Raw genomic sequence first — 22,510 nt, forward strand, 5'->3', positions numbered from 1 at the left:
TTGCATAACTGAGACTGCACCTCTTCTGCTGGTAACTGAATAGTGAAGGGAACCTTTTGACTAGGCAAGTGTTGACTAGTCAGATGTCAGACCTGAGACTGGGACCTTTTAATGGCCTTTGTGCGCATGGCACTCCCAATCTGTCAAGGGCAGAAGTGTGCTGTAAGTAAAAAAGAATTAAGCTATTTACTGGCTCTCAACAAAAGTAAATTAGACATAGATCTGACTTTAATTTGTTGGTGACATAGTTATACAGCATAAATGTAATCATAGGGGGAAGTGGTGCAGTAGAAAGGAGGATTGATGGGCCTTGTGAGTGGGGTCCTGGAAGACTTTTAAAGACCATTGTTGTCCCTCAAAACAGCATAAGTGAGAAGTGTGGGCTCTAGGTTCAGACAGCTGAGTTTCAAAGTTCTTTTCTAGCTGTGTGACTGTGGTTAAGGTAACCTCTCTGGGAAACGAGGATAGAAACTATCTATTCCTGAGAAGAAAATGAGATTCTGTGTAGTGGGGTTAGCACAGTCCCTGGCACAAAGTAAGCGCCAAGTGGGTGTCTTTCCTATACTGTTGTTTGAGCTCAGGTGTTCGTTTTATCTGTAGCAGTTTAGACTACCTTCCATCCTTATCAGTGTCTGTAGGCACAGCAAAGTATCTGAGGTTCTTGCATCTCGCTGCTTCCTTTTGGTTTCTGCTGTTTCATGAAACTGACAGATAATCAGTACTCTTTCAAAGGCAAAGCTTTGCTACTTTATAATAAGGTTTTTGAACTTTTGTGAGAAACTTGATCTGCTTTGAGCAAACATCTATCTATCTATCATCTATCTATCTATCTATCTATCTATCTATCTATCTATCTATCAGGCTAAGCGACCATCCAACCAGCCTGTAGGTATGACACGGACTGACCACCAGGGGGCAGACACTCAACACAGGAGCTGCTGAGCTGCGGTGACTTGGCAGTGGTGGTTCTGGGGTGATGCATCCTGGAACCAGAGTGGAGGGAGCCCAATTCCTCACAGGCCCACACGATTGCACCTTTGGCTGAGGGTTATATTGTTGCTGGAGCACCATCGGCCCAAATCTGGTTTACTGCACACTTGCATTTGCATTCCACACCCTGTACGACAGCAACTTTGCAGAGTGCCCTCTGGTACTCCGGGATCCCTCAGGGGATGTCCGAGAGCGGGTTTTGGCCAGGCCGAGGGACCCCACCTGCCAGAAGGACCCTGCTCACTCAGCAGAAGCTCTTTGAGGCCCGGTGCTACCCCAGGTGCGACCAGCGGGGGAAGAAACCAAGGGAGGTTGGCTCCAGGGCATGTCCAGCCCATCTCGCCCAGTCCCCTCACCATCAGCCACCCTCTAATTAATTTCCTTTCAATGTGCACAAATCCATGCACCGAGCCACTAATAAAATACATATTTGAGAATTAAAAAATAAAAGAATATTAGAACTGTGATGATTTTTATATTTTTAGGTGGCGCATGTGAGCAAGTTCAGTGAGAGCAGTGGTTTGGGGATAAGTCTGGAAGCAACAGTGGGACATCATTTTATCCGATCTGTTCTACCGGAAGGTCCTGTTGGACACAGTGGGAAGCTTTTCAGTGGAGATGAGCTATTAGAGGTAAGAGCTATGCCATTTTACCCTCCCTCCCCAAAGAGAATTCTTAAAAGGCTGCAGGAGGTTTCATGGTGAATAATTAAGTTCTTACTTAAATTTCCCCTCTAAAGGATACTCAAGGGAGATCTACAAATAAAATTCCACCCAAAGCAGAAATTTCAAATCTATATTTGGACTGATTTTCAGACGTATTCCATGCTGAGTTAGTTTGTTTTAATTAAAGAGAACTATAAAAACTTCTTTAAAATTTTTAAAACATTTATTCAATTTGTAGAATATGTAATAACATTTACATATTTCAAAATCACAAAGAATGCAAAAGCTTTACAATAAAAAGCCTTTTTCCTATTCCAATTCACCCAGTTCCTATCTCCCTTTCTTAGATAACTAATTACATTTGTTTCTGTGCAACCTTCTGGATATCTTTAAGCATAAATACGAAATATGAATGTATTCTTTTGCCTCGCTTTTATAAAAAGCATGCTAGTGCATAATATGTGCCATTTTCCATTTTGACATTTTCACTTAATAATAATATAAAATGTAAATTTTTAAAATAATCCCTTTTCCCATTCATCCTTTGGGGAAGTTTTTATTAACTCTTTCTTCCAAACTACTACTCTGGGAGATCAAACATGGATGCAAGCTAGTGATTTTTCTGAGTGCTGTAGAAGGTCCAAATCCAACAGACTCTAACCTTGTGTGTAAAACGTTTTCAATAGTGTTGTTACGAGTCCAATTACAGTTCTGAGCACAGGAGAACTGTGGTAATAGTAAAATTTATATTTACTTAATGAAAAATGGTTCTCTAAAGAATATTCATGCTATGAAATGTTCTTTCTTGGACAACTTCTCTTTTTCCTCAGGTGAATGGCATAACATTGCTTGGGGAAAATCACCAAGATGTGGTGAACATTTTAAAAGAGTTGCCTATAGAAGTGACCATGGTGTGCTGTCGTCGAACTGTGCCACCCACCACCCAGTCAGAATTGGATGGCCTGGACCTCTGTGACATTGAACTAACAGAAAAGGTATTGGCTAATGGATATAAGACTAATCTGAATATATAATGGAAAGGCTAAATGGTGTTTGAAATTTTTTTAGGCCTCTTTTCTTTTATTTGGTGTTTGGTTTCCTTACATTGTGCCATGGCTTATAAGATAAACCTCGGAGTCAGACAGACCTGGGTTTGAATCAGGCTTGGCATTTCGTAGCCTCTGGGACCTTGGGCAAGTCACTTCACTTTTCTGAATCTCAGTTTTTTCCTCTGTGCAATGTAAGTCATGTTGCCTGTCTTGGAGCATTACTCTGCAGCTAAAATAAGGTCTTGTATGGATATTTTATTTCATTGCCCATGATATGCTTATGTAATTTATTCATACTACTAGTGTGAAGTCAATACTTGTGTTGTCCCCATTCATGGAGCAGAAAATTGAAGTATGTAAATAGTGAGTATATACCATCTATGTGGTGAGTGATACTTTTATGTAACCTGCTGAGCTCAGGGCCTGGCACACAGTTACTGCTCAGGGAATGGTTAAAATATGGATGGACACATCATTTCTGCATGTGTTGGTCTTATTTGCACACTATCAATACTTTAAAAATGAGAAATTTGAACTCGTAATACTACGTCAGATAATACTCTGTGACATCCAGAAATTCCCATTTTTCTGTTTGCTCATTCTTTTCCATTCAGATCAAAATGTCAAGAAATGGAGCTCATTGGCCTTTCCGAAGATTCACAGTAGATATCTGAAGTTATGAATTGGACTTTGTATATTTGCAATCTAATTGAAATCCCTTTTAAGATATAATGAGAGATGATGTTAGGATTTGATTTACATTATACTGAAGGAATCAGTAAATTGAGATAATTTTGAAAACTTTGAAGAATAAAGTGTATAGTTTAATATTCACATGGGTGATTAGAACAGGGTAGAATAATAAACGTAAGTCCAAATTGTAGTTATGTAGTACCCCACATAACCATACACATTTTTATGTGATATAACTGTGATTATTACAATAAAACAAGTGGACAGATTTGCATCCATGGTCCTAGGCTATGCAATAATTGAATAAAAGCGAAGAGCAAACTAGAATTTAATGTATTCGTCTAGATTAACAGCTGAATTAATCTAGAGTCACTTTAATGTATTTTTATCAAAGAAGCTAACAGTTTGAGCCTCTGTTTCTGTACCAGATGATTTATCATCGTTACCTCATTTAATCTTCAAAAATCTATGAGATGGGTAGTTACGAAGCCCAGGTTAAGAATATTGCTCAAGGCAGCACATGAGAAATCCTAGAAAAAATTTTCAAGCCCCAGCCCTTCTGACTTCAAATCTTGTCTGGCAACTGTGCACGTTAATTTATTAATGAAATAATCTTGTGTACAAGACAGATGCATAAAACATGGAACTTTTACATTGAGCCATTTCTTCATGAATTCTTATTTATCATAATTACTTTTTATCAAAATAGCTTGCTGTTTTTCTTCTGATACGGAGGTGATTCAGACACTGATGAAATAAGTGAAAATCACCCACAATCATGCTCTGAGATGTAACTGTTGTATTTATATATATTTTGTTAATCCTCACAGGAGGATATTTTTCCATTGATTTTTTTAGAGGGAATAGGGGTCAGAGAGGGAAAGAGAGAGAGAGATAGAGAGAGAAGCATCTATGTGAGAGAGGCACATTGATTAGGTGCCTCCTGCATCTGCCCCGACTGGGGCCAGAGATCAAACTTGCAACCTGGGTACTTGCCCTTGATCAAGAATTGAACCTGAGACACTTCTGTGAACAGGTTGAGCTCTAACCACTTAGTAACACTGGCCTGTGCCCTTTGAATATTTTTATATAAGATCTTTAAACCATACTTTTTAAAAATATATATTTTTATTGATTTCAGAGAGGAAAGGAGAGGGAGAGAGATGTAGAAATATCAATGATGAGAGAATCATTGATCAGCTGCCTCTGGCAATGCAGGCATGTATCCTGACTGGGATTCCTACCATGACCTCCTAGTTCATAGGTCTATGCTCAATCACTGAGCCACGACAGCCTGGTGCATACTTTTTTTTAATCTCAGAGGGAAGAGGGGGGGTAGGTAATTAACCAAAAAACTTATATGCATAACCCACGGACACATACAATATTGCAGTAGGCCTGGGGGGTAGAGTGGGTGCGGTGTGGAGGGGGTCAGGGGGGAAAAAGAGGGGGAGATCTCCAATACTTTAAAAAATAAATAAAAATTTATAAAAAGAACCATATAATTTTAGCGCCTGTCATAAGTTAGGCATTTCTTCTTGTCTAATAACTTTCAGTAACTATGACCTTAATTCCTAAGGGTTTCCTGATAAGCTGTTGCTACCCTTATTTGAGAGTACTTTTTTCTGGAAAGACACTGAGAATCTCCCTTTTTCCTGGAGTGCTGTTATGTGTATCCGCTCACCTAGTGCCTCTGAAATAAGAGCTGTCTGGTCTGTCACCAGCCTCACGTAGATCTCGGCGAGTTCATCGGGTCTTCGGAGACCGAGGAGCCTGCGCTGGAGATGCCCGATGTGGGTCGGGATCCAGGGAAGGTTCACGGACCTTTGGCCATGTGGGAGGTGGACGTTCAGCACATTGAGCTGGAGAAAGGCAGCAAAGGACTTGGCTTTAGCATTTTAGATTATCAGGTAAATCCGACTTTTAACAGTTTTTAAAAATAAAAGATGATATATACAAAGACATGTTGATAGAAAAAAGGCAGATAACATTTTAGTCATCAAAGGCATTTTCTTGTTCCTAGTAAAACCTTCAAAATAGTAATTTATGATTCATTGATTATCTTAAAGGATTTTTTAAAAATATTGAATTCCTTGAGCTCTTTTATATTGCAACTCTTGAGGAATTTAGTAGAAATATTATTTTGTTTTGTTGTTTTGGACATTGGGGAGTATGTCCAAACTATTTTTATTTCCATGCTCTTAATCGATGGTTCATATTTTAATGGTAAGACAGAAAGTATTAGATATTTATTGTGTCTGAAGTGAATTAGAGATTTATAATTGGCTATATTATAAATTCCAGCATTCCTGTCCTTTGACTAAATTTATGAATAAGCTTAAATTGGTCAAATGTGACTGTATCCTTACCTTGCATTGTGTTCTGTAGTGTGAGTAGCTGAGGGAATGCTGCAGCCCGTTGGATAGACACAGCTGTTGCTCCTCATTAATTAATACTGAGCCAGTTGCCATCTCCGATGACTCCCCTGGGTTGTGTCGTTCACAGGGCCTGATTCTGGAGCCTTGTGCTAATACTAACGTTGCTGTATATCTTACACTGCGTCACCAAATTCTGTACGGCCTCTCTTTACACTTCCTTATTTCAAGAGAGAGGGCCTACCCTTCAGTATACTCACAACTACTGATGCTCCAGAGCCGTTATTCCCTATTAAACAAACAAACGCTGGTGTTAATAATTCATATATCTGACATCTGTCTACCCTCAGATGATAGTTATAACATTTGACAAAAGTTAAAATTATTTTAAACTTATCTGTACAATTTGAAAGGTCAACTCAAGAATGATGCCAAGAGAGGGAGCCTTGTTTAGGGTGATTTCTTCCTAAACTCTTGAGTAAAGGGAACCTTTGCCCAGATAATTCATTAGAAGGGTTGACGAATTTTTTTAAAGACACCCGTCCATTACAGTTCAGGGGGAGCAGCCTGTGAACATATTTCCCAGTGTAAAATGGAGCTGCCTGCTCTGTCCTTTTGCCTTCTGTCAGGACCCTGTGGATCCAGCCAGCACTGTGATCGTAATTCGTTCTTTGGTTCCTGGCGGTGTTGCTGAAAAGGATGGACGCCTTCTTCCTGGGGATCGCCTCATGTTTGTCAACGACGTGAACCTGGAGAGCAGCAGTCTCGAGGAAGCTGTGCAGGCCCTGAAGGGGGCCCCGTCAGGCACGGTGAAAATAGGAGTTGCCAAGCCTTTACCCGTAAGAATTTGGATTTTACTGATTCTTTTCAATATTTGCAAATAAAATGGCTTCTGCGCTTATTTTTAGCTTCACATGTTCTTATGATGAATCATGACTTTTGGTACCTTTTATAAACACAATTGTTACTGGCTTTTGAGAATAAAAATTTATTGTTGAATAATATTTTTTTAAATATAAAGGAAATAAAATAGAAAGTTCAGAAATAAATCAGTAACATTGTTTTGTGCTTCACTTTTCACCTTTTGTATTTGATAATAATGTCATGGTAATACAGAATGAAATATTTTCAAATAAATAATGCCTTAAAATATCTATACCAATCTAGTAGAGTATTAGAGAAATTAACAGCATTAACAACTAGCAGCAGAATCTTTAATTTGGGTGGGATAAAGTAGAATCTCTGTAGAGTGGCTTGAGGTCCTACATTCTGTCAATTTCAACACAGTTGTTGTCTAATTACTGCAAAGCAAGAAATTGAACTTTCCAAAGTGGATTCATCAGCGCGTGGCTTCCTGAGGGAGGGAAGAGCCCTCATGTCATTAATTATTGCAATATTAAAAATAACCAATGGCATGCTTACATAATGCCAATACGTTTAGTAGGTAAAGTGATTGCAACACAGCACTTACCAGTAAGACTGAGTTGCAGTGAAATCTGAGAGACATTCTCACTCTTTGGGAGTTTTTGTTGTTGTTTTTTTTCAGTGTATAAATGTATTCTTAAGTGAAAGGGCAAATACTCCTCCTAAGAAACGACAGACACATGGATATATTTGCATAAACATCAAGGAAAAATTTGTTGACTGAAATAGTAAGCTTTGTTAATATGTTTTAAATGTTAATTACATTTTTTGTGCTTCAGTTTTTACTCCACAAAGAATTGGTAACCTATGAAAATATATTTATAAAAACAGAAAGAGGGAGAGGAAGGGAAGGAGGAAGAATATGTTAATCTAACCTGAAATCAAACCAGAATTGTAGAAATCACAACAGAAGATCGATATGAGGGGGGATATAAAAATGAAGATAGGCCATTGGGACTCTGCATATACAGGGTGTGGCAAAAGTGAGCTTACAGTTCTTCATATGGAAAATAATATAATCAATAAATACTAATACAAGAAGAAACTCTGTGTTTCACATACTCATGACTCAAACCTACTTTTGCCCCACCCTGTATGTTAAGATTGACCATACATTTGGTTCTAGTCTTATTGTTCAATAAAGAAAATGGCAAACATTAATTCCATATATGTTTTTACTGCTCTTAGGAGGATCCATGCCAGTTATTAAAAAGCATACTGTTTTTCCCTAGCTAGTTCCAAATTAAATTTCTTTCATGAGAATGTTAACTATTTCAAATTCCATGTGCATTGCAATAATATGAAAAATATATTTTATATAAAGAGAAGTTTACTATCTACTAACTCGTATTTGTGGAACAAGAAGAGAAACTTTGTTTCCTAAAATACTTTTGTATGTAATCGATGATACAAGGTGATGTAGGCATGACAATTATCTAACTACTAGAGGTTCAGTACATGAAATTCATGCACAGGGGAGGGGGTGTCCCTCAGCCCGGCCTACGCCCTCTTGCAGTCTGGGATCCCGTGGGGGATGTCCATGGGGAGTGGGCCTAAGCCAGCAGTCGGACATCCCTCTCACAGTCTAGGAGCCCTCGCTCCTTATTACCTGCCTGCTCAGTGCTCTTTACTGCTTGGCTCGCTGCTCCTTAGCACTGCTGTGGAGGTGGGAGAGTCTCCTACCACCACTGCTGTGCTCGCCAACCTTTAGCCCAGCTTCTGGCTGAGCAGCGCTCCCCCTGTGGGAACTCACTGACCACCAGGGCAGCTCCTGCATTGAGTGTCTGCCCCCTCGTGGTCAATGCACGTCATAGCGACCACTCGTTCGCAGTTTGGTCGATTTGCATATTAGCCTTTTATTATATAGGATGTTAGCCTATTTTCTCTGAGGTTGGAATAAAGATGTTAGGTTTCCTGTCAGTGTGATAAAAGTTGCCTTATTTCTATATTAAGAACTTGTTTAGCCAGAATATTTGTCAGATAAAAATGACCAGATGATTACTTTAATATAAAATATTTTGTTATATTATTGATTTTGATCATCTTTTATGAGAAGGATGAAAAAATTAGTTGAAAAGGATTCTTATCTAACAGATGGTGTTGGTATTCAAATAAATATCCTCATTGTAACTTAACAAATACAAATGTTAAATATGAATATTTATCATATTTTATGTTCATCGTTCTATGTTAAAGTCATGTGGTATCATTTGAAAAATTTCCCATTTTTTTCTCTCCTCCTTTAACTTTTTCTTCTGCTCCCTTTCCCCTCTTCCCTCTCTTTCCGTTCTCTTTCCTTTTCATGATCGCATCCTCACTCGCTGGACTTCATTCTCCCTGCAGCTTTCGCCAGAAGAAGGTTATGTTTCTGCCAAGGAGGATTCCTTCCTCTACCCCCCACACTCCTGCCAGGAGGAAGGGCTGGCTGACAAAGCCCTCTTCAGGGCTGACTTGGCTCTGGTTAGTGGCCACAGCTTTTCAAGCTTTCTTTAAAAAATCTTATGTCTTATTTTATCTTGCAAAATATTCTAAAGTCTTACTGTATTCTTTTTTCATTATATTTGTGAAACAGAACATTTTCTTGTCAACTCCAATAGTTCTAATAATTCAAAATGGGGAAAAAACAAACCTATGTGAAAATTATTTTTTGGATTCGTGGAAAATTTATTTAGCAAGGCATTATGTCAACAGGTAGAATTAATCTTTACATCATACCAAATGTTGTCAGAGCACTTATTTGCTCTCATTTCATACTGAGTCTTTCTAGGCATTCTTTTACTGTTTCAGTATTTAGCCAGAAATCAGCATTTTGCCTACCTTTTAAGGAGATAACAGGTCTCTATGGACATTATGCTAATACCAGAGGCCCAGTGCATGGAATTTGTGCACTCGGGGTGGGTCCCTCAGCACATGAAATTCACCCTCTTGCAGTCTGGGAGCCCTCGGGGGAAGTCCAACTGACAGCTTAGGCCTGCTGAGCTAAGCTGGCAGTCGGACATCCTTAGTGCTGCCGTGGAGGTGGGAGGGGCTCCTGCCATGGCTGTTTCACTCGCCAGCCATGAGCCCAGCTCAGGGCTTCTGGCTGAGCAGTGCTCTCCTTATGGGAGTGCACTAACCACCAGGGAGCAGCTCCTGCGTTGAGTGTCTGCGCCCTAGTGGTCAGTGCGCGTCATAGCGACCAGTTGTTCTGCTGTTCAGTCGATTTGCATATTAGCCTTTTATTATATAGGACTAGAGGCCTGGTGCACGAAATTTGTGCATGGGGGGGCTGTCCCGCAGCCCAGCCTGCACCCTCTCCAATATAGGACCCCTCACAATCCAGGACTGCTGGCTCCCAACCGCTCGCCTGCCTGCCTGCCTGATTGCCCCTAACCACTCCCCTGCCAGCCTGATTGATGCCTAACTGCTCCCCTGCCAGCCCGATTGCCCCTAACTGCCCTCCCCTGCCGTCCTGGTCCCCCCAACTGCCCTCCCCTGCAGGGCTGGTTGCCCCCAACTGCCCTCCCTTTCAGGCCTGGTCCCTCACAACTGCCCTCCCCTGCTGGCCTGATCTCCCACAACTGCCCTCCCCTGCAGGCCATCCTGTGGTGGCCATCTTGTGCCCACATGGGGGCGGCCATCTTGTGTGTTGGAGTGATGGTCAATTTGCATAATACTCTTTTATTAGATAGGATTGTGTTAACACCTCAAAACTAGATAGTTTAGAACTCTATGAACTACATAAAGTACTATGGTATAAATATGTCAAATAGTCTTCAGCCATAGAAAATTCTTTTGAAATGTGGTAGGTCACAAATGTATCATTGTCTCTAAAAGTGCCCCGAGATATACATTTTTTTCTAGAGTTGACACGGCTTCCTTGAATCTCCTTAAATGAATACCAGTCAAAGAGAAGATTAGTTCCATTTTCCCGTGAGCTCAACATCTTATGGTAGGAAGTGTCCTGGGCCTTCTCCCTAACTAGCTGTATAATCTTCTACTGGTCACTCAACTTTTCTGGACCCTGGCGTTTTTATTTTTACAATAATTAGATGAATTGATTGTTAGGATGTCTTTTAAGATTCTGAGGCATCAACTAAAGTTAGACAAATTATTTGAGACATTTTTTTAGTGTTACTTAAATATTTTTTTATTATAATTTATGGCCCAAGACTTAGTTATTACTATCTATGTAGATAGCAAATGTTAAATATTTAATGTTTGGATTATGGTACATAATGTACATTCATAAAAGATAAATCTCCACATAGATACTCACTAGTGAATTTGAACATGTATTGAAGAAATGTTATTAGAGAAGTTCATTTTGAAATTGCTCGTCTGTATTCCTCTCATGTTTTTTGCAAGAATGTGACCTGGTGTAATGTTTTAGTGCAACTTCTCCTGGCTAAAATGTGTAAGTTGAAATCACAAAGAAATAGAACATACCAGGTTTTACCATTAAAGCAGAAAAGGGTGGTAGTATTGTATAAGGGTAGTATTTATGTCAGTTCTACCTATTCTTAGATGTAACAGTGAGTGAATTGTAAGGAGAGCTTCAGAGTTATCATGCCTTGAATCTTTCACTTGGTTCTGCCACAGAAGATAGTAATAGGATTTTTAGATAATACTTAGTGAAATTTGCTACCTCACTCTATGTGAGTTTTCCAACAATAGCCGTTTATAACTAATAGTTTTACCATAACTAGATCATAATTAGGCACCTTGTTTGCCAGTGTAATTTCAGCATGAAATGCCAGATTTTTCTCTTTGGTTTCTGATGATCACCATCAAGTTCTGGGTCTGTTGAATGGTTTTTAAATCTACTTAAAGGCATTTTAAACAAAATATATCGTCTTGGTGTAATTTATGAATAGAGGATTGCCTCACAGTCCTGTTGAAGAAGTTTATTTTAGTTGAATAGGAAAAGAGCTGACCTCATTCATTTTATTAGGAAATTCTAAGATTTGGGCAGATATTATTTTAAAATAATGTGAACTGGGAAAAAGGCAAATATTTCCCTTAATTTATGACATTTCTAAACTTAGAATTGAACCAGGTCCTTTATTGATTGTTACCTTTAGTCCCTTATTGATGGAATAAAATAGCCTGTGACGCCAGCAGGCTCAGCTGCAGGTGAGCACTTCATCCTTGTACTCTTGCATTAGCCTCTGAGGTGTTGAAGAGGTTGAAGAGGTCATGTAGAAAATAGCACAGACAAAGGAATGATACCAGGGACCTTTTGGTCTCAAGTGGAGACTTTGTAATAGAACAGAATTTCCAACTGACATTATTGTTTTTATCCCTAGGTGGACACAAACGATGCTGACTTAGCCGATGAATCTGCATTTGAGTCTCACTACTCTCCCGATGACAGTATCTACTCTACTCCAGCCTCTATTTTATCTCTTCACAGCAGTGCTTGTAGTGATGGCCTGAACTATGGTCCCTCCCTTCCACCTTCTCCTCCCAAGGTACAAAGGGAATGCCAACTCGTTTATGGGAGAACCTTGTGTGTAACTTTCCAGAGGTCACTGTTTATGCGGAGTTGAGTTGTAGGAGTAGCCAGTCAGATACGTTCTATTTCTCAAGTCATGGATTCATTACCAGATTGAAGTTCAGTTTCATTTAGGTGGTGTTGATTGGGTCAGTGATGACTCCCAGGGACTGTTTAATTCTAGGGTCTTTTATACAGAGTGATGGACATAGAGGTTCAAAGCTGTGATTAGGATTTTCTTGTTAAAATGAAAAAAATTAATGAAAATTATTTCTCAAATTGTGTTTTTAACTGTGTCTCCTTTGGAAAAAAATTAGTTATTTTATCATGATTTCATAACTGACTTCCATGCAAAGTTGGATAGTAAAATATTTCTTGCATTAATTTGATATTTACTAGCTAAGGTAAACTTAATGCTGTCATATGATTTTATATAAAATGAGACCAAAGAATACACAAAAATCATCATGAATAGCAAAATATGTTTAAGTCACTGGATATGATTGAAGAATCTGGTTGCTATTTGACATATCTGTCCATTTCTATATTAGAAATAGATTATTGGTATAAATTCTCCAACTTTGTTTATTTTCTTAGTGACATGATCTATAAAACCTATCCAATCTTTTGGGTGTTAAATGGTATCTTACTATTTAATTTGGGGTTCCCGATTGCTAGTGAGGTTGAACAGTTTTTAATATATTGGCCATTCGGGTTTCACTTCTATCAGTGGCCTCTAAGTTTATAATGGGTTGCTTATCTTTCTATTGATTTGTTGGCATTGTTTATATTTTCTAGACATTGATATACAAAGCAATTCAGTGTATTTTTATGAGTATGTGTATGTGTGTATGTGTTAAAAAAACTAAAAATGTATAGGAATCGTACCTTTCAACTTCAGGAAAGAAGTTATTCTTAGAAAAGGAATCATGGAATTTAGCTTAATACACTTTATTGTTGTCAGTAGAAACAGAGATTGAAGAAAATATGGCAAAATGTTAAGATCTGTTAAATTTTGGCAAAGCTTTTATATGTGGATATATGTCTTTAATTTTCTATGTTGGAAATATACCACCAATAACAATTAAGATAAAAAGACTGGACAATAATTCTTAATTATGTGAAATATATATTTTCCACATAATTCAGTGGGAAGGGAATTTGAACCTATGGATAAGTTGGAAAGTAGAATTTTCCTAGGTCTAGCACAGTTTTCCTCTTTTCCTGAATTAACAAGTATTTTTTGGCCAGAACAATCAAAGCATTTTCTTTTATGTTCAAGGTACACCTGTTATTCTTGCAAATGATGCTGGGCAGTCTCTTTGAATTGGTTTGCAAGGTATAATCTTGAATGGAGCATCTGCTCCTCTCTCACCACACCTGAGCCTGCCTCTGTGACAGCGTCCTGTCTGGACCCTGTTCAGCCTTTCCTGGCCTCAGGGCTGGAAGCTGAGTTCATCTCCTAATGGAATCTTCTAATCCACAGCATAGCACAATTCTTGCCAGTGGGACAGATTGCATTGTTTAACTTTGTAATTGTTACTTAAAGGGATTACACAATCTGCATACTGAGAAGCATATATTTTACAGGGCAAATGCTGGCTGTATGCAGCACAACATATTGGCTTACTGAAGTCTGTTTGCCTCCTATTTTTTTTTTTCATTTCCCAAGCAGTTTACTCTTTTGTTGAAGCAAATTTTTGGCAAGCTGGCTTATCAACTGAAATATTTAAACTGCAAAACAACAAAGAAGGCATTAATGAGGATGTTTTAAAACAAATTGTGAAACCCCTGTGTGCTTTTAGTTTTCTTTGAGAGTAGCACTGTTCCTAGGAAGTGGTGAATCTCTGCACCGTTTTTGTTTGTTTTGTTTTGATTTTGTTTTTGTTTCCTGTGGCATCTTTTTAGCATGTAGATATTTACTAGAAAATTGCGTGTAAATAAATAAAAAGTTAGTTGATGCACTCATCTTTTTGTCTCTGCACTAAATTTACTTTCAAAAGACAGAATAATAATTTGTTATGAAATTTCAAATTGACTGTTTTTCTTAAAGAAATTGAGCTCAGATTGGGACTTTTTAATTGATAAAATAAGATTGTATAGTATATGATAACTGATGTGAAGAAGGATGAAATAGGGTGTGAGGGTCTCAGTGACTCCTCAAGTTTTTGACATTGCTAAATATGTAGTAAGTCTTATAGCCTTAAGTCATGTCTGGAAGCACACAGGTAATTTTATCTGTGTCCATACGTTGTGAGAGGTCTCATTTCCGTGATCAGGTGTGCTAGAAGTGGTAAGAACTGGTCCCCCAGAGCAGGAGCCCACCCTGAAGGGAGGACTTCCTCAGTGCAGAGCCGTCGGAGCCCTGCAGCAGCTCAGACCCCAGAGGACCTCAGCCCCAGGCAGAGTGAGCTCCTCTGTACAACACTCTCCCATCTGGGAGTCTCTTCTGCTCTCTTTTCCTTTTAAATGAGTGGTGCCTCCTTAATTTGATTAGTTATCATATCAGGATTTAAGGGAAATAGCCATCACTCAAAAATCTGAAAAATATAGCTGCTTCCAGGGCATTTGGATTAATAGAAGCAGACCACTGAAATGTGGATTTTAAAGGCAGAAAGCCAGGGGGATTTTTCATTTCTTACTATTCTAGGTTTTAATTGTTTGATTAATCTTTTTATCCCCCTTTCCTCATCACCTTCAAAGATATAACAAATGCAGAGAGAATTGTTTTCAAACTTAAGTGCTTCTAGACTTTTGTTTAAAAGCTCAACATATTTTGGGGGAGAGGATGCTTTCATTTTTTTTTCCTATTTTGGCTTAAAAATACACCCAATAAAAATATAATTGCTATGTAATGAATCTCCCCTTCACCTAATCCTCACCTGCAGGCCCTACCGTCCCTTGTGCACACACTTCTCGCTCTTGCTCCAGGCATGAAATGATTACTAGTTGGTACATGTCCTTCATTTGTGAACATCAGTCCCCTAGGATATGCTGTTGATTCTAGTGCACGGTGAACTTGGTGTTTGTCAAGAAAGAAACTGCTTTTTGCACCTCCTACACCAAACACATCTCATGGATTCTGTGATATATTAAAAAAAAATTCCCAAATCTTCACTTACTGTCATTCTATAGCCTAGAATATTGCTATCTTTATATCCCTGTTTAAAATATGTGTATTGTTTGGAGGAGAGGATTAGTGTCAAAAACTAAATCACTCTAGTCAAGATGATGAGAATGGTTGTGGAAATCCTAGTGACAGAACTGCACGTTTTCAAAATATAAAAGATGTTGCCTTTTTGCTTAGGAGAGCCAGTGTATAAACAATAAAGGACGTATACCCGATCTCAGAAAGAGTGGGGAACAAGGTAAGTTGGAGTAGCTATGCTTATGGTATATTTTCCAAAAGTCTTAAGAAGACTTCAGTGGTGGACTGCTTATTAGAAAAAAAGCAGGTTGTGTCCAGTGAATGTTTAAACATTTAGTCAGCCTATGTAAATATATTATCTGGGTAAATACTGTGCCCTAGTACAACCTTAGCTTATTCACTACATTTAAGAAATAGACCTATTTCAAGAAAATTTGACATTTTTATTTAACCTTTCCCCATCCCTCCCCCCCCCCCCCCCCCCCCCCCGAAAACAAGACTATATCATGTGGAGGCACATGTTAGATGGATTTTTGATATCTCAACTTCATTTAGATACCAGGTTGCAGTTATTTTTGGACATACATGAGGGTTCTTCTTGTTTTTCTTTTAGATCCATAAGACTTTTAAAAATAAAACTCAGTTGGTTGTTCAGCAACCAGAAACATTTCTTAAGTAGGCTTATGTTGTCTGCTGTGTTGATTAGCTCTTTCTTTTCTGTGTGTCTGTGTTAACTCCTTCATGAATAATGCATGGAAATTTGTTACTCAATTTACAGTAAACCCCAGCTAAGGAGGGCAGCTTGATCTCTTTTTCTGATGAAAAGTGGTTTTTGTTGTTAGGTTTATTTAGGGAGTGGGAGAGATGACTTACTGCTAGTTATCATGATAAATTTAGAATACAGAAGCTAACCAATTGCTTTAGTAAGTATACTGCTATTTTTAATAAGACTGAAGACTAAAATAATCAAAGTTGGGTGGATGAGCTAACAGGTTATTGATGAGGTTCTAGGAGTGCAGAGAAGGATATTTTTCTATCATTTTTTCCTGAGGATTCTAAAGATATTATTTGCTTGTTTGATATTTCCATTTTTCTCAGTTCTTTGTACCATGAATATGTTAATTCCAGAGAGATAAAAACTTTATTGAGGGAGAGGAAAGATAATTGTGTTGGAGCAATTGATTACCTGCTTAGAAAAAATGAAAAGAGACCCCATACCTCACACCACACCCTGAAATAAATCCTAGATGGTTTAAAACTGAATCTGAAAACAAAGCAATGATAAAATAGAAGAAAAGTACTAGAAAGAATTTTGTTTACTTTGTGCAGAGGAAGGACTTATTAAGCAACATGTAAAACCCAAAAGCACACAACAAATTGACAAATTTAATTGTATAAAGAATTTCGTTAAGCCCTAACCGGTTTGGCTCAGTGGATAGAGAGTTGGCCTGCGGACTGAAAGGTCCCAGGTTCGATTCCTGTCAAGAGCATGTACCTTGGTTGCAGGAGGCATCCCAGTGGGGAGGTGTGCAGGAGGCAGCTGATTGATGTTTCTCTCTCATCGATGTTTCTAACTCTCTATCCCTCTCTCTTCTTCTCTGTAAAAAGTCAAAAAAATACGTTAAAAAAAAAGTCCGTTAAAAAATACATAAAGAATTCTTGATTACATATAGAATTTAACTCCTGCATGTACAGATCATACAGACTTAGAAGTAACAAGCTGGGGAAAGATTTCTAGTGTATATCACAAAGACTATATTCAGAATATGTCCATGGCCACAGGAAGTGAATACCATGTGATAGAATCCTTGGTAAAGTATATAAAGAGAGAGTTGACAGGAGGCATACAAATGGCATGTCCTCACCCGTTGTCAGGGGTGCACGTAGTAAAGCACTGAACTGCTAATTGGAAGCCCATTTGCTATGCACAGCATTGCAAGTGTGCATATCATTTGAACAACAGCTCTAATTGTAGGAGTTTATACTAAATAAATTTTCACGGGTCCACAAAGATGTGCAGTAAAAATAACACCAATGCCTAATAGTTATCAGGCACTTTCTAATACGTCAGGCAATGTTTTTAGTACTTTGTGGTTTTAACTCTCTCTATCCTCCCACCATCCCTGGACTAGGTCCTATTATTTTCCCTCATTGATAGAGGAGGGAAGCAGTGCACAGAGTGCATTTAAGTCACTTGTCAAAGCTGAAAGAGGTACCTGCTGATGGAGCCAGCATCTCAACTAAGGCAGCTGGGCGCCAGAGTCTGCACACTAGGCCTTTCCGACTTAGGGACATTTTATAGCCTTAAGAAGATTGAAGTTGACTTTTATTCATCGACATGGGAATTTCTCATGTCAGGGTATAAGTTTACTTCAGAAAAGCAAGTAGCGCCCTGGCCAGGTATTTCAGTTGGTTAGGGCATTGTTGGTACACCAAAAGGTTGAAGGTTCAATTCCTGTCAGCGCACACACCTAGGTTGCAGGTTCGTTCCCCAGTCGGGTGCGCACGGGAGGCAATTGGTCTGTTTATCTCTTACATCGATGTTTTTCTCCCTCTCCCATTCCCTCTCTTTCTCTTCCTTTCTCTCTAAAATCAATAAACATATCCTTGGGTGAGGAAAACCTGTGTAGTGTATGGTTCTGTTTAGGTTTTAAAATGTATATGTGTGCTTGGATGTGTGAGTGTGTGCATTTGGATATATATATATGTAATGCAAATGAATTTTAAAATCTGGTTCATAAACACACAACTGAAGCCAGCCAGTTTTACTGGGGAGAGGAGAAGAAGTAGGAGCCATACAGGAAGACTTCAATATAGTGTGCATACACACTATGCACCTGTATGGCTTGAATCTTTGCCAGTGACACTGTATTCATATACTGCTTTTATACTTTCAAAACATCCATCAAAGAATTGGAGAGAAAATTGATAAGTTTACTCAACAGCAGCAGTTCATGGAGCTACTGCTTGCCCAAAGCACATATGTGATACAGTATATCTGTTGTAAGTACATACATGCATTTATGTAGAACTATGGAATTTTAGAGTTTAGGGAATTTTAGAAATATAAAGCCAAGAGAGGTTCTATAATGTACAGATTGTTAACGAGAGAGCCTGAATTAGAACCTATATCTTATAATACCCCATTGTAGTATTTCTTCTGTTATATCTTGCGCAATATTTATGAAAAAATTCCCTACAATAATATGAATTGTGTGGCTTTCTGTTCTTTTCCACAAATACCTATAAATATCTGTTGAAATAATTTTCCCTCGAAGGTTCTTGTGAATCTGAATCAATTAATGTCATTCTTTTATGCAGTTGACCTTATAATACTTAGGAACTCAGGCTGCTCTTTAAATAAGATTTGGAAATATGTTACTTGCTTTCCCATTTAAATTGAACTCCAAATGATTTTATTTGTGAATAGAACATACTAATGTATCTAAATGATCTCTTATACAGTATAGTGTACAAGTGTAACATGAGATGTATGATTGCAGGAAATGTATTGAAAAGCACTTATAAACACAAAGGTATACAGAATATCAGCTAAGTGATGAATTTGTATGTTTGCTAATGCTTTTTAACTAATGAATAATTATGTTGTGTTTAGGTTTTTTTTTCCCCACTAAGTAGTCAGCCATTAAGAAACGATCCTACAAAATACATTGAGGTAATTCTGGCCATAATTTTTTCTTTTCTATTCTCTCATCTTCAGGATGTTACTGACAGTTCTTCGGATCCAATACTTGATCTGCAAGTGCCTTTGGAAGAACTCTACACTCAGAACCTCCTGCAAAGACAGGATGACAGCCCACCTTCCGTAGACTTGAGCATGGGACCTGCTTCTGGGTTTATTGTAAATGATTATACACCTGAACAACAATATGGATGTGAAAACACAGGCATGTGGGCTGAGTCTCACCTACCCAGTGAAGTTATATCGAGTGCAGAGCTTACTTCTCTGCTGCCTGATTCAACGGGAAAGGTACTATTTTAAAGATACGGTGGGTGTGTTAGGATGAGGTCATGAGGTTGGGGACAGGGAAGTATTCTAGCTCGGCTCCCCATGTGGAGCTGGTGCTCTCCTGACGCTGAGGTTTTCCAGAAGCCAACCTATGAACTTGTCTTGGCTATGGATTCTTGTGGAGTAAAGCACAACCAATGAGAGAACATGTGTGATGTTGAAATCATATTCCAAAGTCTAATTTCCCTTTCCATGTGACTTATTTTTTTCTTTCCGTCAGGGCTCTGAGTTCTTAAATCAACAGAGCTCTCTGGCCTCTGCTGCCGAGCGTATCATGCTTCAGAATATATCCAGAGAATTTTTTGAGAAGACTATTACCATAGCAAAAGGCAATTCTAGCCTAGGTAAGTTCCTTATTTTCCACACATACCTTCCCAACCAACGCCCTCACAAAGAGGAAAAATTGAACCGGTTTTGATATTTTTGACTATAGGTAAGAAAATAGATGTTTTAAATTTTACTGTAGTTTTTACGGTTTCTCTTTTTATGTACTCATGATCTTTCCTGAAATGGTTAACAGGTTTGTTTAGTTCAGACTAGCTTTTAAATCCCTCACTCTCTTAATTACTTAAGAGTATGCAGTGGCCTCATTTACATTCAAGTAAAAGATACACAGAATTGTTTGTGTATGAAACAGCAAATCAGAAAAGGAATTCTTAGAAAATGAAAAGTCAGCAATTCGGAATTCTAAATTCTTTGGAAAAGCAAATTATTAGCTTTTTTGAATGTTACCAGTTATGCATTAAGTCAGTTTGTATTTAATTTCTTTCATTCACTGAAAGAAAGACTAAAAAGACAGCCAGGTGTGCCACTACCAAAATGGAAATGCGAGTTATAATAGTCCTTCCCAGGTGGCAGGAGTTTTGTGTCCTTTCTTAGCCAGAAGGGGTTGTGGCTAGTTAATAATCATACAGCCTTCAGAGTTGGGCAAAGAAAAGTTTCTGTAAAAATGAAATCCTAATTTTAATAACTAAAGCTCTATTGAGGCAGAGCACATTTGTTCTTTTTTTAATTTTTCTTTCAAGTTAAGCAGTCATGTGACTCAGCTCTGTCCCCAGCGCTCTCAGATGGAAAGTAGATGTAGGATGTTAGAACAGGTGCTCTGAATGCAGAGTGTTGTCCAGGACTCTGGTCAGCTCTGCATCAGGGATCCTACTCCTTCTGGCATGTGACCAATCAGTGCCCTTTACATTGATGTCTCACGGCGGGGTCTTGTTTCCTTGTTAAATTTGAGACTTGGCCAAGAAGTCCAGCAGGGCTCACATGGTGAGTGGGATTCTAGTCTAGGTCTCATTCTCGATTTTGTTCCATTTGGTGGTGGCTGGGTTCTACCAACAGCAGCTAAATGGAGAATTATAGTAGAGAATTTTGACTTAGTTATCACATGTTGCCTATATTTACATTTAATGGAATGATATAAAACGTAAACTACTGAACTTTCTGTAATTCACTAATTTGAGACAGGTATTATAAATATCAAAGCATGTCAGAAATAGTTCATCTGTTAATGCAGTGTGTCTCAAAGCATGTTACTTAGAACACTGGTTCTGCGGGATGTAAGTAGGAATTATAGATGGCTTCCAAGTTTGAAATGTGATGAATTTAAGGAGATGGGCTTCTGTTTATGCTACATCTCAGTATCTTTAATACTCAGATGTGCATGTGCCTCTTTAAGAAGATGTTAGAGAATGCAGCATTTCTCATTTAATTTGCCATAAAACCCGTTTTTTTACCAACTCATAAAACAGAGATTTTGTAAAAATCCCTGTTGTTTTGAGAAACTCGATTCTATTATTTTCACCCAACTATAAAACATTCATTTTTTCCTATATTATAGCCACTGTCTAGAGAAACCAGGAAGCAGTTACTTTTCTCAAGGAACATGAGTTTAAGAAATTAGCTAATTGACACAAAAAGTCCTAAATGCATTGCATACTATGATAGACACTCATACATAGAACATTGAAGGCTTGAGAGAGGGAATAACTGATCCCTGCTCTCTGAGTGTGTGCAGTTTAGAAAGGTTTCAAAGAGGAGAAGATATTTGATTTAGTTCTTTAAAAAGCAGGAGTAGAGTTTTACCACATAGTTGAGGAGTTAGGAAAAGCTGGAAGTGATTAGAGCTAAGGCAGAGAAATGGGAAGCGTTACTGAGTGTTGTTTGGTATGGATGAAGCATGGTGAGCAAAGTAAGAGTTGAAGTTAAAGGTAGGGTAGATGGAAGATGGCTGTGGGGTGGGTTCATGGGCAGGACACAGGACTGCTGCTGTAACACCCTCGGGGCTTAAACTCCTACATACAGTGGGAGCTAAGGGCAGAAGAGTGACATGATGGGGATTGTGTTTTAGGAAGATCATGCTTGCTTAGTTTGGAGAATTAGATTGGAAACAGTTGGAGGCTCTTGCAAGAGCTATGGTTTGAGTACATCTGATTTTACAATCCGACCCCTTTGGCTTGCTTGCTTATTTTTAGTTTGCTGAGAGAATGTTGAATTTTTCAAATCTTTTTCTTCAGCTGTTCAGAAAAATCACATATATTTTTAATATATTTTATTAAATCGTCAGGATTTAAATATGTTTTTATTGATTTTTACAGAGAGTAAGGGAGAGGGTTAGAGAGATGGAAACATTGATGAAAGAGAAACATAATCAATAGGCTGCCTCCTGCATTCCCCCACTGGAGATGGAGCCAGCAACTTGGGCATGTGCCCTGAGCGGGAATCGAACTGGTGACCTCTTGGTTCCTGGGTTGATGCTCAACTGCTGAACCACACTGGCCAGGCCGGACACCTTATTTTTTAAGTGTGGTACAAGATACCTAACATAAAACTTACGATTTTAACCATTTTTAAATGTACATTTCTGTAACATTAGGTACGTTCACATTGTAGTACAACCATCACTACCATCCATCTCCAGACCTTTTCATCTTCTCTGATTGAAACTCCGTACCTATTAAATAACTAGAGGCCCAGTGCACAAAAATTTGTGCACTCGGGGGGCGGGGGAGGGGGGGTCCCCCAGCCTGGCCTGTGCCCTCTCGCAGTCTGGGACCCCTCGGGAGATAACGACCTGCTGGCTTAGGCCTGCTCCCGGGTGGCAGAGGGCAGGCCCAATCCCTAAGTGCAGCCCCTGGTCAGGCTCAGAGCAGGGCCAATTGGG

At 38.7% G+C, this 22,510-nt stretch overlaps 1 protein-coding gene across 1 annotated transcript in view; it reads left to right on the forward strand.

Annotated features, from left to right (window-relative positions):
* MPDZ (multiple PDZ domain protein) overlaps positions 1-22,510 on the forward strand; it is a gene marked incomplete at its 3' end in the record, with an annotated part of 147,969 nt that overhangs the window by 82,447 nt on the left and 43,012 nt on the right. Inside the window, exons 14-21 of the mRNA XM_014542364.1 lie at positions 1,476-1,622; positions 2,486-2,650; positions 5,122-5,307; positions 6,402-6,611; positions 9,040-9,156; positions 11,985-12,149; positions 19,042-19,311; positions 19,571-19,694. Coding sequence (XP_014397850.1) covers positions 1,476-1,622; positions 2,486-2,650; positions 5,122-5,307; positions 6,402-6,611; positions 9,040-9,156; positions 11,985-12,149; positions 19,042-19,311; positions 19,571-19,694 — 1,384 coding nt within the window. The remainder of the gene's footprint in view (positions 1-1,475; positions 1,623-2,485; positions 2,651-5,121; positions 5,308-6,401; positions 6,612-9,039; positions 9,157-11,984; positions 12,150-19,041; positions 19,312-19,570; positions 19,695-22,510) is intronic.

The sequence above is a fragment of the Myotis brandtii genome, unplaced genomic scaffold, assembly GCF_000412655.1.
Source record: "Myotis brandtii unplaced genomic scaffold, ASM41265v1 scaffold30, whole genome shotgun sequence".
Lineage (NCBI taxonomy): Eukaryota > Metazoa > Chordata > Mammalia > Chiroptera > Vespertilionidae > Myotis > Myotis brandtii.